Source organism: Lagopus muta, chromosome 3 (genome assembly GCF_023343835.1).
Source record: "Lagopus muta isolate bLagMut1 chromosome 3, bLagMut1 primary, whole genome shotgun sequence".
Lineage (NCBI taxonomy): Eukaryota > Metazoa > Chordata > Aves > Galliformes > Phasianidae > Lagopus > Lagopus muta.
The window spans coordinates 50,047,355-50,064,547 of NC_064435.1; the positions used below are offsets into that span (position 1 = coordinate 50,047,355).

General features: G+C 37.8%; 1 protein-coding gene across 12 annotated transcripts in view; it reads left to right on the top strand.

Annotated features, from left to right (window-relative positions):
* Positions 1 to 17,193, top strand: part of PTPRM (protein tyrosine phosphatase receptor type M) — a 459,433-nt gene that overhangs the window by 428,015 nt on the left and 14,225 nt on the right. For all 12 annotated transcript variants that reach the window (XR_007376063.1, XM_048940376.1, XM_048940372.1 and 9 more), the window contains 6 exons: positions 6,956 to 7,072; positions 11,087 to 11,241; positions 11,455 to 11,590; positions 12,155 to 12,304; positions 12,775 to 12,948; positions 14,957 to 15,088. Coding sequence is in view for 11 of the 12 variants with exons in the window: in XM_048940376.1 (XP_048796333.1) it covers positions 6,956 to 7,072; positions 11,087 to 11,241; positions 11,455 to 11,590; positions 12,155 to 12,304; positions 12,775 to 12,948; positions 14,957 to 15,088 (864 nt within the window). In the remaining variant the exon portion in view is untranslated. The remainder of the gene's footprint in view (positions 1 to 6,955; positions 7,073 to 11,086; positions 11,242 to 11,454; positions 11,591 to 12,154; positions 12,305 to 12,774; positions 12,949 to 14,956; positions 15,089 to 17,193) is intronic.

Consider the following 17,193-nt stretch of genomic DNA (forward strand, 5'->3'; position numbering starts at 1 on the left):
AGCAGCATGAAAACTAACTCCATGTGAAATTCCCAATAGACTTACCATCTGTTCTTAGAATAAAACAGAATTCTTTTGATACAAACCTATTATGAAGTTCACATTAATGTATTTTAAAGTTTTGAGAATCTTCATGCAGAAGAGCCCTCTAATGAACGAAGCTGAATTCAGACTGTATTTAAGATTCAGATCAGCCATTACAGAGATATTGCAGAGGTTAAAACAGAGCAACTCTTTAACACGTCCAACAAATAGCATATTTGTATTTAGTATAAATGGAAGAACACTCTATATAATTGAAATTGCCTCTAAATGTGATAAGCTAAATTACTGGCATTGGAGTTAGTTCAGGAGACTGGTGTTAGTGCTCCCTAGGCAATGTGCCAAATTGTTTATAAGCATACTACTGACTAAGATTTCATTTAAACTTTTCTCCTGAAAGAATGAAAAAATAGTTTATACATGAGAAGAAGAAAGCTTGCTGTATTAAAACCATCCTTACCTCTATGTAATTCCAGTCTCATCTTCAAAAACTTATAAATACTGTTATTCCCCCTCTAGAAATGCTTTCATTCTTAAGCATGCTTATCTGGAAAACCTAGGACCTGCTCTTAAGGTAAATACATTATTATGTATTTCATGGTTTTGTTTTACTTTCACTGTAATTCCAGTATCTTGTTGGATACAGTAGAGATTACAGTATTACAGAATATCAATGAAAGTAAAGAAAACAATTGTAAATTGAAATTGTTGTACATCTTTCAATTCGGTGTACCCTTCTAGTAAACAAAAGAGATTTCTGGACTTCTAGCCAGAAATAACAAATTGGCATTATTCCATTATGTGCAGCAGTAGATGAGCCCTTAGGGGAAAAATATGGCTGTTGTTCTTTGGGAAGGAGAAGGAAGGACTCTGTAATTGTTTAATAAAGTTGTCCCTGGATTACCAATGTTAACATCACCAAACAGGACATCAGACTACGAGTGTTCAGCACGTCCCATGTCGCTCACAACAGCCATGGTTTCAGATCTCAGTATTTAAATGCTTTTTGTTTCCAGTAAGAGCTATGCCTCAAAGAGAGTTCGTCAGAGAGTTCGAAGTTTAACCTTCATTAGTCTGATTGAAGTGATGCATTTTGAGAAATAAATAAAAGAGATGTAAGGATACACAAGTGCATGCACCCCTCTGTTAGACTAGCTGCTCACTTGCTGCTGAAGTGTAGGATGCAAATAAAAGTACAGTTTGCAAAGAGGTCTTCAAGGTTTCACTTTGAAATGCCATGACTAACAAAATGGCTCCATCATTGTAGGGCTGCTCACCTCAGCAATCTTGTGGAATGAGTCATTCTGTGAAAGAAGAAGTATCCTGGGAAAACGTACACAGTTTGACTGTACCTAGTAGGGTAGCATGTAGAGCTCTCTAACCTGACATCAGATGATCAGGTTTTAGAGTCAGAAACAACCAGCTAACTTGGCAGTGCTCTGTAGCTTAACTTACAGCATGATTTTCTTCTTGGAACAGAAGCAGAATTCATTGCACAGGCTGTTCATCTCAATGCAGGCACATCAGGTTCTCAGAGCACAAGATGTGAGCAGTGTGCCCATGATTTCACAGTTTTGTAAGGGATTAAGACAGGCATTGAGGAGCTCCAGCTAATCCTGTAGCCATTCTTCATCTTGGCATGGAACCACGCTTCTTATGTGCTCTGTGCTCTACCTTTCTTCCTTCAGGGCTGTACTAAAGTGCGCTAATATACAGTCTTTTTTGATAACCAGCAGAAGACAAAATTGCCTAAACATAAGCAGTGAAATAGAAGTGATCTATATTCTTCTGTTTTTCTAGCAGGTGAAGGCAGGAACACTGCAAACAACTTCACCTTGGGTCACCTTTACCCTAAAGCAATTCTCCCAGACTAATTCCATTTTATGGCCAAAGTATGGTCAACCCAGCCTTCCTGGTTGATGGTATACTAACAGTATATTAAGTTTTCATGAACAAATGAGGGATTGCATTTATTCCCTCAGTTGGAAAGCAGTTAGTATCCAGATAGCCAACTTTTCTGGACGGAAGCTGAATGAAAGTGCATCCATTGGGCAGCCTAAGATAGTAGCGTTGGGGCAGCACAGGGCAGCAGAAGGTGATGAATTTTATCAGTTCTGTGTCATTGCTGAAAGAAGTTAGGCTGGGCAAATAAAATCCATAGAGCTCTCACCCTGTGGGAGCTGTGAACCACAGGAAGACTTCTGGCTGCCTTTTGCACAGACCCATTCATCTGCTGGTGCCAAACAGTATTTTAAATGTTGTATTTCTCAATTCTCTTCCATACCTCATTTAGAAAAGCGTAAAATGAAGTATAGATCAATTAACTGACTTGCTCTAAAGCAAAATGAAAAAGAAAGAATTGGATTTTATCTTCAGTCAAAGGTGGGTTTATAACTAATAAAAGGTTCTTCATCGCAATACACTTTTGTTTGAAAAGTATTTAAATAAAAATACTTCCAGTTATTGGATGTTCCTTTATTTCAAGTCAGCCAAATAAAAGTATATGATGTTATCCTACCTGTATCTGCAAAACCTGTTAAAAGTTTTCACCAGTGAGCTCGGTTGGCTGTTTCATTTTATACCCTGGAGGTTTCACTTCAAAATTTATGTCTGGCTTATCATCATTACTTAGTTTGGGATTAATTTTAAATTAGAATATATAATGCTGCTCTTCAGTAATGACAATCCTTTCAGTGCTTCAGTTTTTGCTAAGACTATTTCAGAATCAAAGGGAACTGGAAACTCTGAATAATCATTGTTATTTAAACTGTGCTGTAGGAACTGCAAAGTATTTTTCACAGCCAGCTCACATATTAATTCTGTAATATTCCTTCTATTCCAAACCTCTAAGTAAATGAATTACTGTCCTGGCTTTCATAGTGCCTTTAGCTAGATGTGTCACATTGCCAAATGGCTAAATATACAGCTTCGGAAGTCACAATCTGTGTTCATTATCTGTCTACTGCCTGCATTGTTTGTTATATTTAGAAATAGCAAGAACAAGTTTCCACCTTCATTTTTAATTCTTATTTTCTCACATTGGACTATTTTGCTGGGGGATGAGGGTAGAGAGAGGTCAAAGCAGATAATCATATTCTCCAGATTTCTCAAATTATTAGTAAAATAAACATTTGGAACAAATGGACGGTGTACCTTGGGATGAATAGATCAAACCAGAGCATTTTCATTATGTCTCTGGCAATCACCCCTTTTATCTCATCGTGTGATGAACATCTGTATTTTTTGGCAGTGTGTTCAGATATAAATGTGGGGTGTATCTGAACAAACTCCCAATTATAGTTCTGCTCAGATGAGATTTCAAAATCATGTTTTCTACTTTGTGGCCGATATTTACTGTAATGGTAGCAACTGTGGAAAAAAATCTAATGCACTTAATATTCAGTTCTGGATTCATATATCAATTATTTAGCTAAACCTTCTGTTGGTAGATTTTTTGTAAAATATCTATCAAATGTTTATAAAAAGGGAAAGAGATTCATAATGACACAGTAGCTAAAGCTGTGCTAAAAAGAAAAAATGAATAAACATATGTTACCAGCAGTGTTTCTCATATTTGATGAGAAATACCATATTCTATTTTTCTGCAATTGTCTTTCCCCGTACAAATAAAGGCCTTGGTCCAATAAACATTTATAAGTGTGAGTTAAATTCACACTGTTTGCTCTACTTCTTTCTTTAAGACCCTATCGTATTTACCTGAGGAACCTTAGAGGAGATAGGAAACTGATCTTTAAGCATTTACTGAACTTTTGGCTCATCAGAAGTCCATAGAGTTCCCACGTCTACAGCACAGCATGTGCAACAGGATAACTGAACAAGAGCCAAAAGTATTTTAAAAAGCCAATTTTTTTTTAAAGGAAAGAAAGAAAGAAAAAAGTTGTGTTTTATTTTTTCCTTGCATTGAGTGAATCATTTACTGTTGGTCTGTGGCTATGACTGTAGTTCTGGCACCTTTCCCACAGCTGTTACAGCCCCTATTCCACTTGGGAGAGTTTTCAGGAAATTGTGTTGTCATGGATCCTTCTGCTCTGCTCTAATCTACTCCATGCCCCACATCCTCTGTGCTACAGAGTATGAAGTCCCCAGTGGGCACAAGCTGCATGAAGCACAGAGGGCTATAACTTCTGTGCAACATCCCCCAGCACTTCCCTAATTACTCACTGGATCATCTTAAATAAGGTTTAAAAAAAGGTGGAAGCAAATCCAACACTTGAGAAGAAGGTAGGGACTACTGTGCTCTTCTAAACAGTCTTTCAGTTCTTACTCATAATCCAGACTGTCTAGACTTACCAAGTTAGAAACAGGCATGTTTTCCATCAAGGCTGAGCAATTTAATTCAGACAGGGCTTTTTTTTTTTTTTTTTTTTTTTTTTCTCCCCAATTGTTTATTTTGCTAAACTAGAGCTGTTTTGCGGATGGCAGGCACCCATCAGAGAGAGACAAGGCTAAAGTTAGCAACAGCGAGACGTGCAGATGAGTAGTGCCGTTACCAGGATCATGGCAGCAGCTGCTTCCGTCAGACGTGTGCTGGCTGGGTTTGTGTGGTTCAGGTTCCACCTATGGAAAGGAGAAGGGAACAGGCAGGAAAAGACAATTAGCTCCAGAGACACAGTTTTCACTGGGCTACTTCAAGCCAGAGGCAGCATGAATGGCCTTGTTCTTCATGCAGAATCAAGAAATCATCTTTAGTCATAGGTGGGAATTTGGAAGAGTTTCTGGCAGTGGCCATAAAGGGTCATTTTGCTGGCCTAAGGGAACTGAACAGTGTGAATTGTCTTTTAACAAAACAGACAAAACAATGAGCATTCAGTGTGTTTTGCTTAGTTTCTATCAGAGAGTTTTTGGAAATTTATCCAAACAGGATAAGATCTGAAAAGATATCGAGTAGATGCAACAACAGACAGCATAGTAGCTACTAACCTGCTTGCAGCAACATTTAATGCTTTTGAACTGGATGTTCATTGCTTGTAGCTGGTGGATATGTTTTGAATGTGAATATGTGCTTGCCAGCAATCCTGAGACGTAGGGACTGGGACCCTGGAACTACCCTTTGGCGTTCTAAGGGGCCAAGTGGTGCTCTGGTACGGGAGTGCTGAGTACTATGATGACTTTTCTTGTGTCCCACCTTGAAGATTTTCCATGTGGAAAGCAATTCCATTTACTGGTGTTTGCAAATTGTCTCACAGCTGTGCTGAACAAAGGATTAAATATGAAGAAAAATACAAAGTTTTTTTTTTCTTAGCCAATACCAATGGGGTTATTAGATCTGAAGACAAGCACAGAGGAATAAACAAAACCCTGCTTATTGCTGTCTGAACTTCATGTCTGTTCTCTAGGAGCTTTCCAGTAAGAAAAAGCTGTTAGGATACTTGCATAATTTTGTGGCAGTGAGGCAGACCTCACAAGCAGGGTGTTGGGCTAAACCCTCTATAGATGAAAAGGGCCCTGATGTGGTGCTGTATTCTTCCATCCCTTCACTCAGTTCTACTCTGATTTAAATTTTATCCTGGTAAAAAGTCAGAAAAAAGAAACTACTCACCTTGTCCTACTCAACTTTTACCTACTCAACTGTTACCATTCAATGTTGCCAGTGTAATGTAGCAAGATCTATCTTCTGTCCAGACACTAAGAAAGGGTGCTAGGTGGTGGGTGGTTAGTCACTGGAAACAATGTGTGATAAAGCCTTTTCTCCTGCCTAACAGGACACGGTTCATCTCTGCATAATTTTTTATATACTGAACCTGGAATTCATATAAACAAGTCATTTTGCAGACACGCTTTATAGTTTCCTCTGTGTGTTTATATGCATATACTTCAGTTTTACCTTTTATTCAATTTTACTAGACTAGACATGATAGTAATCCAAATATTTTGGCATGAAAATAGGTTTGAAAAATCTCTAGTAGTCGCGAAGTTCAAAGGTTTCTACATGTGGTTTTTTTTCTGTGTGTCAGTTTTCCATTCAAAATTTGAAGTTGTTTTTTTTTTTTTTTTTTTTGACCCAAATAATTTAAGTGTATACTTAAGCAAAGCAGTAGATTTCCGTGTACAGAAAGATCAGTTTAATTTTTTTCTTTCAACGAGAGAAAGAGAGAAGACGCTATGCAGCAGATGTGTAACAGATGCTACTCCTTGCCTGTGCTGCACTACTGGACAGTGGCCAGGTGCAGTGATGACAATAATAGCTATTACCATGATAGAGCAGAATGCAACAGATATATCAGCAATGTGTTAGCTTCCCCACCCAGCACCTTGTCCACCCAAATGAGAAGGAGGAGAAAAGTTCTTAACTGCATAAAATATCTGCATCAAAATATAGAGCCTGTCAATAGCGTTTGGGGTCATCTACATGTTAAAACCCAGAAATAAAGTTCATCTCTTGACTTGGTGTGTTGAGTTTTGCCATTGGGCCTCACAGTAGTTCCTTTGGAAAATTAATCTGAGAAAGCAGATAGTTCTCTAACAGTAGAGAAGATCCATCCTGTCTAAAATACATATTTTCATTTTAGAAGGTAGGAGATCAATACCTAAAAATGTATGGAAGAAAAAGCTTTTCACATTAGTTATCCTTCTGCAATTTACCCCCAGTTGGAAAGCGTAGGAAGTGAGCAGTTTCTGTAACTGAGTTATGCACAATATAAATATTTCTTGTGCTTTATATGAATTCACTGTACTTTACTAATCGCAACACAAGTCTTACCTGCAATGCAAAAATGCTGTATTAAAAAAAAAGAGCCATTGTCCCTTAAATATGAATCACTTCTGTATAGAAAGTGTGATGCTTTTGCGCATGGTCGTATTTTAAAATGTAAATCACTGCAAAGAATATAGAACACATTCAGCATGAACCTTCTAAAATAAATGAACCTTAATTTCTTTTGTGTTTTTAAAGGTTAAGTGCTGCAAATACTGGCCAGATGACACAGAGATATATAAAGACATTAAAGTTACCCTAATAGAAACAGAGCTCCTCGCTGAATATGTGATTCGAACATTTGCAGTAGAAAAGGTAAGCATCGACGTTCACTTTTCTTTAGTACGGTGGTAGCTGCTTAAATAACACATTCAGCAAGGGAAAGTTAAATTTGTGTCCTGTTGTGGAGGTTTTTGTAGCAATTTTTTGAGTAAACGGCCAGCGCCCTCTTACGGTACATTGTGTTTTTCTTCAGAGGCCATCAGCCCTAGGCACTGCCTGAGTTAGAAAAGTGATGTTCCTTGCCCACGAGAAATCGAAGCCTCCCTCCCACCAATCAGTTGAAAAACACATTCGTGCTGTTTTCCCATCTTAAGCTCACTGCAATCATTTTCTGTCTGTACCAGAGGCTGCAGGCACCATTATTCAGAAGCCCATGGCTGTGAATCTGTTGGACCAGCGTGTTCCTGATCGGCAGCGAGACATTTTTGAAACAAACTAATCTGTCTTTTCAAAGCATTTTCATTTTTAGTGCAGAATCCATCTTATGTAGAGTTCCAATCAGTGCACTGCATTGCTGTTTATCAAAACAGTGCTATGATTTGGTGCTCACTAGATCTTACAGCTCTCTCAAACAGCTTATAGCATATGGATAACATGCAGTTTGTAAATAGAGTACCTAGTGAAAGTGAAAACAAGCAGGGTTATTTAATGTGGAAGTGTTTGCCATTTAGTGTCAATTCACATTTTTATTCACGAGTTTCTTTAAAGGACTGAAGTGTTTTTATTCTATCCATTAAAACGTATTTGAGTTGCAGAACAAAGAGGAAGGGATCCCTTTAGAAGACTTGATATTCCTAATGGCATATTGAAGTAATGTTGCTTCAGTATCTACACGAGTAATCTTTAAACTAATTGTGTTAGAAAACAGCCTTTGATTTAGTTGCAGTACCTGGGATATACTGCTGCTCTCTAACAATGAAATAGTATTCAATTGGTGCTGAAGAACTTAATTTTTTGCATCAAAGAATCCTGCAGCCAGGTAGATGAAACTACCAAAAAGATGGCCCATCAGGGTCTCTGTACATACATCCTCAGTAACAAAGGAATTTGTTTTTCTCCTGTTTTATTCTTCAATCTAATACTTAAATATGCATCAATACAGCAACCTGAGGGTAATGATTATAGAATTATGCAGTTTGAATGAGCTGAAATATTGTATCATGTTTACTATTGTACATATAGTGCATTGAATTTGCTCAAGTCTGTTGTTTCCTTGCATTTAGATATTTTTAATAAACAGATGAGAAAGGGTGGCTGTACTTTGAAGTAGATGAGGCACCCATTGCTTTCTATTCTGCAAATTTTAAGCCATGCTTTGATGTTAGCTTTTCACTTCTTAACTGGGACTGGAAAAAAAAAGACCTAGAGGATTTTACAGTTGATATAACCAAACTGTCTTGAATAAATGCATTAATACAGATAGAGCTAAAAGACGCTAAACATTTTATTTCTTTTAAAAAAAAAAAATCTCCATCTGAAAAGGTTTCATTTAGACACTGCTTTTTAATAGTTGGTAGCTTTTTTGTAAGCCTCTCAAAGCAGTGTCAGTGTAGTTTGAGTAGAGTGCATTTGGTTTTACCCTGTTTTCCATACGTTTTAACTCTTTCTAACTACAGGAGTAGGGTAGTGCAATGCAGCTTACTCGGGAATGTTGTGAAATCATCATTCTTGGAGGTCTGCAGGGCTCAGCTAGACTAAGCCACTGTTCTAGTGTTGGCCAAAGGCCTATTCTGGCCAAGAGGCTGGAGACCTCCAAAGGTCCCCTCTTACCATCTTTCCTATTTTTGGATCAACATTCTCATACCTTCTTCTAAAATAAAATCTAGAAGTTGCTTAATTTGGAGATAAATTGATTGTTGTTTTTTTTTTAATAGCTATTCAGTAATTATGGAGAAGTGGGGGGATAATACAGGGAAAATCGAATGAGAATTTACACCCTGTTGCTGGAGAACACTTTCCAATATTGTACACATAAGCAGTTCCTGGAATTACAGCACAACAGTTAACGCAGATGAATTACACAAATAGTAACATACAGAAACACCATAAGTATTTGTGGGATTAAGATCTACATTTTTTAACATCTTAAGGTTTGTTAGCCATATACACTATTTTCTGTTTATTTCAGCTGAAAGAGTGAAAAATGTGTCTTTCCAATCTGAGCATATGCTTTTATGATTCATGCAGTTGTGCTGTTATTTTGAGTTTTGAAACCAGCAGGGAAGCTACAGACATGAAAATCATTCTTTTGTGTAGGTATAATAAGCAAACTCATTATAAAAATACCCCAGATGCAAAATCTTTTCTAAGTAGTTGAGTGTTACCAACAACAACAGACAGAAATACAGTCAGCATGACAGACAGCATTCTCAAAACTAATGCAGAAGATACACGGTACATATTCTTATCTGTGCAACACATTATTTTGGAGAGTCATTTTGTATTTTGTAAATCACTTGGAAATCAAGACTGTCTACATCATGAAAAATGTGTGTAGGGTATTCTTTTCGGTCCCTGATTTCTGTAGTGATGGCACTGCTCTTTGGAATGGAAACTTTGTTTCTTGAGAAATTGTGGGCAGTTGTTATGGGCAATAAAAGCATTTGGGACATGGATAGTCTACCTACACACAGCTATTTACAGATTTGGAGGCCATGCCTATATTAGCAAAGAAAAATCTGTTAACTAACGTATACTAAAGTCCTCAGAATACAAAGACCAAATTGTATTTGAGTGCATTTTTTCGACAACCTTAAAATACAAATTACTTTGCTCCTGAGCTTCAGTATGTTTCAAAATTGATCTTTGGAATATAAGGCCAATCCTGTTGCAAGGATGTGATCTCTTCAGTGTACACCAGTGCTGCACACTCTCTTCATCTTCTTCCTTGCCAGCTTTTCTGTGCCACTGTTTCCATGAGCCATGAGAATGGTTATTCCCCTGAGCAGACCTGAGTCTGAGCTTCAAGATATACCACAGCTCACTCCACTCCAGTTGCACTGGCATGGCCAAGATTTCTCAACCATTAACAATCCCTGACTCTTTTAGCTTGCATGCTAGCAATAAATTAGGAAGTTTATATTACTTTATTACACAAAGAAAATTACACCTTTTATATGCAAACAGGAACAAGACAGGAAATACGTCTTTAAGAAGAAAAAGTGTAAACCACAGGTTATTAATATCATTGACATTTAGTCCAGCCTGGAGATGATATGTCATAATTTTGCTGTTTGCTTATGAAATATGTATGATGGCCTCTGGTGTGCAGATTTCTAATGAGAATAAAATACTGGCAGCTACATTTTTGGAGGGGGAAGAGGAAATACAAGCACTAAGAAAATCATACTTCACATACACACCTTTAATATCCAGACTGCTCCAGAAATTCACATGGGAAATTATTTATACGGTTGGCTCATTCATACCTGTCTCACCATATCCATGTCCTTGCAGACTGTGGTAAATGACTCAAAGGGTAGGCATGCAGAGGTCTACACATACAGCCCCTACAACAGGAGGTGCAAAAAAGCTTTCATTACTATTCAGCTGTTTCTTTCAGACCAATGAAGGAGACAAATGATAAGGAAAATTATGCTGAAATTCTAGTCCCTGGAAGTCAGCAGCAAATCTCCTGTGGAGAGTAGTCAGGGAACAAATTCATCAGTGCTAAATGTTCGTGGCCTTGCCGTTGACCTGTTTGTTGATCATGATCTGCTTCTTAGGGTTACAGTCATTAAAGCAACCTAGTGCTTATGTATGGAGATGAGTCTCTATCTTGTTGCTAGACATTTCTAAAACAATCGAGTGCTAAACCACTGTATTTTCTTGTAAGGCTTTGAAATCGGTTGATACATGATCTGTGAACTTGCTCTCCAGCTATCAAAAAGGTCTCCAGCAGTCTTGTCCAGATATGATTGTTGGCAGGGGGTGGATGTTTCTCAGCAGAGCTCAAGCTTTTAAGAGCTACATTCTTATGATGTTTCTTGTCCAATTTCTGTCATATTCCACCTTGTTTTTCCTTTTCAACCCTGGCCTTTTGAACAGAGAGGTGCTCATGAGATTCGAGAAATTCGTCAGTTTCATTTCACTGGTTGGCCAGACCACGGCGTGCCGTACCATGCGACAGGCCTGCTGGGATTTGTACGGCAGGTCAAGTCCAAGAGCCCGCCAAACGCTGGACCTCTGGTGGTTCACTGCAGGTAGGCAGAACATAAATCCCTCTGTTGTGTGGTCCACTGAGCTCAGAACATACTTCTGCTTCTCATATCCCATGTAGTCCCCAAAAGTTGGTGAAGCCACTCTGATCACAATAACTTTTTACCTGACATACAAAATATTGGCTAAACTGATTCTGGAGCTTTACATTTTCCAGCGAACTGATGGATATTAACTGTGCTCTAATTTTACTTCAGTGCTGGCGCTGGCAGAACCGGGTGCTTCATCGTTATTGACATCATGCTAGATATGGCAGAAAGAGAAGGTGTTGTAGACATATACAATTGTGTGCGAGAGCTTCGATCTCGGAGAGTTAACATGGTGCAGACAGAGGTATTGTTAATCTTCTGGTTTACTGCCTTATGCTTTGCAATGAAAAGTATTATTCTGGCCCATAAAACTAGAGCCCTTTGCTATAAGCCCTATCCAGGAGGTAGTTTATTCAGTGACATGCAGGAAAATAATCCACACAGAAGCTTGTAGAGCCATTGCCCAAACAAGGCCACCGTTATGCTGCAATGGTTTGATTAAAAAAAATCTCTTGAGTGTTTCCTCTTTAGGGAGCATTCATTCTGCAGTGCATCTTGTTGAAGCTTACTTACACTATAACTTCAACAGAACTGTGCAAAGGAATGAGAAAAACAGGAACAGTCATAGTTTTATGACATACTGTATTTCTTTTTGTAATTGTAACTAGTTTCAGTCAATCCTTCTATATTCTTTTCTAAATGAATGGCATGAAGTTTTGTGAACTGCAGTTGTTCCATCTATTCTTTCTTCAGTGTGTGTAAAGCTCGTGAGAACTAATAGGCTAACCATATTAGTCGCTATTATTTATTTACCAAGTTACTAGTAGTATGTACTCTCTGTCAGTAATTATTTTTATTGCTTTACCAGGAACAGTATGTATTTATCCATGATGCTATCCTGGAAGCCTGTCTTTGTGGAGACACTTCTATTCCAGCTTCTCAAGTTAGGTCTGCTTACTATGAAATGAATAAATTGGATCCTCAAACTAACTCCAGCCAGATCAAAGAGGAATTTAGGGTAAGTTGTGGTTAGCCATACCTAGAAGCTATACAATTCAGCTATACAAAGGCTTCTAATTAAGTGCTGGCTTATAACCATGTGAATTTGGGGCCAGCCCTGGGGAATGAAAGACTGAAAAAAAAGAGTATAACCTGTCACTAATTGCTATTGAGTTATACTAAATGAACAGAGAAAACAATGGGGTAGTAGTAAAATCTTCTTTGCACTCCAAGGATGTATGTCAATTTCCTGTGCTGTCCTTGCTCCAGAAAACTGGTTAGTCTGCATTTGTCTTTGAGGTTGTTTTTCAGATATGTTTGCTTCCAGGATTCTTGCTTCCAAACCCCGCTGACTGTGATTTGTTTTCATTTGTCTTCATTTTGACTCCTGCTGAAACTGATTGGTGACTTGATCTATTCTTAAATATTTTGGGATGCTTTCACTGCTGTGTTAATTTCTCTGCTGTGTTGTTTACTCTTTTTGAACAGACGTTAAATATGGTGACTCCGACGCTGCGTGTGGAAGACTGCAGTATAGCACTTTTACCACGAAATCATGAAAAGAATCGCTGTATGGATGTCCTGCCTCCAGACAGATGCCTGCCTTTCCTCATAACGATAGATGGGGAGAGCAGCAACTACATTAATGCTGCACTGATGGATGTAAGTCATCTCCTCCACATGGTTAATAATAAAAAGGGAATAAGGAGCTCTCCAGACTGAGCAGTGCCAGAAAGTGGAGTCAGCACAAGGCTGAAATCTTTCTAGCTTGTTTTCCAAAAACATGGCACAAAATCTTTAAGCTCTCAAGTACATTTAGGATCACACATATGTTATGTCAAAACCAAGGTTCCAAAGCCATACTTAGAGAGCAAGTCAGGGAGTTTTGATAAATTAAATGCATCTAGATTTCTCCCTAGTGCTTGAATTTTTAACCATCTGGCCTAGGAAAAAATTAGTTACGTATTAAGACACTAAGACAGTTAAATGGGATAATACAGTTTGCAGCAATATTTCAGTTCCCTTTGTTTCTAATTGAAGAAGTAATTAACAAAAAAAAAAGAATTGTCTGTCAGCACAAGATAATACACAAGCCATTACTTCAGTCTTTCTGTTTATTTCTGTATGAATGAATGGTTCCTCTTCATGCGTGTGTGCATTTTTTTCCTAATGCATCTTGAGTAATTTTAATCCTGCTAATAGAGTATCAGTAAAAAGACACTTAAACCTCCTTCAGAGTGTAGATATTTATAGCCCATCTTTGACAATTTAGAGCTATAGTAATTACGGTTGTCACACACACATAAACAACATGAAAGCAGAGGTTAGAAAAGAATGAATACATTGTAAATGGCCTTTTTGAAAAGTGAAGCTAGAGTAACAACAGTTTATAGCAGTTGTTGCATTTTTTTTCCTTCGAAGTTCTCAGTGTTTTCCTAAAATGGGCCTAAGTTCAAAACTCTCCTGTGAAAATAAAAGCGTATTATCTTTTTATTGATCTATGTAGAGGAACTGAGGGCAACAGTTTAAGTGACTTCTCTTGGTTCTCACCGTAAGTAAGTCTGTTATATGCACTCATATTAGAATAGTGCTTCCTTGATCTGCAATTTACGATCTTGCCATTACGTGGTCTTAGTGGAGCGTTCAGTGTGGTTTTGTTCTTCAAATTAAGTACTGCCTCAGTATTTGCTTTGAAAACACTCAATTCTTGAAACACTTTGAAAATGCTTCATTCTTGAAACAACAAGCTGATTCCAAAAGCATATCTGGGCCAAAGGCTCCAAGGCTCACTTTCCATCCAAAACACATGCAGTATCCCTTCACTAAAGGACAAGAGCAGGCATTTGTTCTTCTCTCTGAACTTTCAGTCTCACAGGCAAGATGCTGAATCTCTGTGTGAAAACTGCACCTCTGGCTGAGATGCAGTTGGATCACCTCACACTTAAATAAGCTCACTTCAAGAAAAAGGGCCAGCCAGCACAGTTTTCATTATTCAATATCTGGTCACTGAAGGCATGTAGAGGCCTTCCTGCCCTCCTTTGGAGGTAAGGACAGCCCCTGCCAACGTTTGCCCCAGGATGGCCACGCTGGCCTGTAACACTCAGGAGGACTGACATGAAAATGCGAGTGCAAGATTCACAATGCAACTGTTGCACGAACAGCATCGCTAGTAATTCGCTCTGACTGAAAAAAAAAAAAAAGAAAAAAAAAGTCGAAATGTATCCCCTAGATATCTTCCTTTCTGTCAGATAGACCATAATTTGAACACTGTTTCTGGAAAAATAAGTAGATGCTTCCTTCCATAGGAATAATTCAAATCAACAGCTTAGTGCAGGTGGCCAAGATTAATCTGTCCATTAGCAGCTCAAAACAAAATTGTTGCTCAAAATTTTGTAGGAGTTGCATTGGAGGGAAAACCTCAGATGATTTTATCCTATGCCTGAGGCATGAAATAAGTTTCAGAAATATAACATCACCAAAAATTATATTCAGTTTATTAATTTTCAAGCATATAAAATCTCAGAAAAGAGCTGAAAATAGCATATAAACGATACGGAAAATAGAAATAATGTTTTCAGTCCTGAAGTTTGAGACTATTACTGGCATTCTACTAAGTGAGTTTTTTTCTCTTACCATTCTTCTCTAACCATCTCTTCTTATTTCTTTGCAGAGCTACAAGCAACCATCAGCCTTTATAGTTACGCAGCATCCCTTGCCAAATACTGTCAAAGATTTCTGGAGACTGGTCCTAGATTATCACTGTACTTCAATAGTTATGCTGAATGACGTGGATCCAGCCCAAGTAAGTCCAAACGCTTCTATTTGACAGAGAAATGCCAGTGCCTCAGCATCGCAGCACGTGTGTGTTTCAGAACAGAACAGCTTTAGGATGTAATTAGTTGTATAAAACAACATTAAATACTAACACATTAAAAAATTGATTTGTAGCTTGCGGATACGCATAGGGAAGGAGGAATAAATCAGAGCATCAGCAGCTTCTCTACCAAAATGTTAATGCCCACACACATAAGTGTATGCAACCATAATTTATTCTGATGGAAAAGCATACTCTGAGAAGATCTGTTAAAAACCAAAAGCTTTTGGTTGTAGATTTTTGACTCAAGTCTGAAGCATGCTCATGGCCAAAAGTCACAAGCAGAAGCCAACAGCTCCTCACTGACTTGCATGGGACAGGTCAGTGACCTTGGTCTGCCCGCAGGGATGGGTGTTCCCAGCCTGAAAATCTGTGTTGTCTTTGGCACAAGATTGTATTGCTAGGAGATAAGAACTGAACAATATCAGACACTAAGCATGGACAAAGGAACACACAGGGGAATGTAATTACCTTACAACAGAGTTGTGCATGCTGTACATGTTCTTTAGAAAAGTGGAAAACCATACATACTGACTTGGCAATTTAATCACTAGCATTAATCACTGAGCATCCCAGAGCCTGACCTGCAATTGTGCAATTCCAGGTTTTTGTACAGGGATCATTTCCTTGTTTTCAATGCAATGCACCAACCCTCTGCTGGAATAAAGTGGTGGTAATCTGAATCCTTAATATTTGCTAATTACTGGAAAAGATAAGATCAATTTTTATTTTTTTTCAGCAGATTGCTTGTCATTTTTGTTCTTTATATGATCAAGAATCTTTTGGGTCTCTTGAATATTTTTCATACCTTGAAAAATGTTTCCTCTATTTCATATTAACATGAAGAACTTGTTTTAAAAACATACTAATCATCAGTTTGGTGTTTCATGTGTAGTGTGTAGGAATTCCACACACTGTTTTAAAGACTTCACTGTCTACAGGGAGAAAAATAGAAATGAAAGACAAAACTTTTATTCATGAGTCTAAGATTAGTTTCTGAGTGAATAAGGAAGGACTCAAGGGAGTCAGACTGCAAGGGACTGGTGAACAGAGTTCTTTTAATTTGTGGGCTGTGTTTTGAATTTACAATAGTGCGCAGCTATTTCAAGCATCTTTTAGCCTCACAGGCTTTTAAAAGCCATTGGGATATGCAGTTAATACACCTGCCTCAGCAGCATGTTAAACCTTTTCCCTCTAATGTGAGTAAAAATCTTTTCATTAGGAATAAATCTGAAAACCCTCAGAGCAAACAGGAGTGGAGAGAGGGCAGAGTTTATTAAAAACACACATTACATTCAGATCTATTAATAATTACCGTTATCATTATTATTTATGTATATATGAAGTGTTTACATTTCTGTTTAGATATTACAATTCATCTGGATGGTTGCACTCTGTTGGGAAATGAAATTCAGCCTTTCAAAGTGTCTCTGACTTAAAGAGAGTCGCTGGCATCACACGCATGCAAAATGCTCAGACCTAAATGCTTTTGGATTTCTTTAGAACTTGAAAATCTTGGCTTCCAAAAACAGCTCTGGCAAACAGCTCTGTTTATTATCATCTAAGCATTTTTCAAAGATCTGTTTGAACAGTATTGCTGTGTATTTGAAAGACACATACTGAATTGTGCATACATTCAGTGATCTGAGCGCTGGCATTTGCATTAGTTGCATGCATGTCAGTATTGTATTCTGCTATCCTGCACACTGGTGTATTTCATAATAAAAGAAATGTTAAGATTTAGGGAATATTTGGAAAGCAATTTGCTCAGCAGACTGAATCATGTGGGGATTTAAAATAAATTAAAATATATTTTCCTACTTGAAAATTCTGTTCTTTACTTGTTAAAGTGAACCCCAGCAAATCAGACTCTGTTCTCTTTTTAATTGATGTAGTAAATGATTATGTTTTCCTAAAATGTAGTCATCTCCAAATGGCTTTTTTGAGGAATAAGTGTTACAAGAAATGCAAAACAACATCTGGAGGAGATGTGATTTGTCAACTCTGCTCTGGATCACCAACAGCAATGCAGC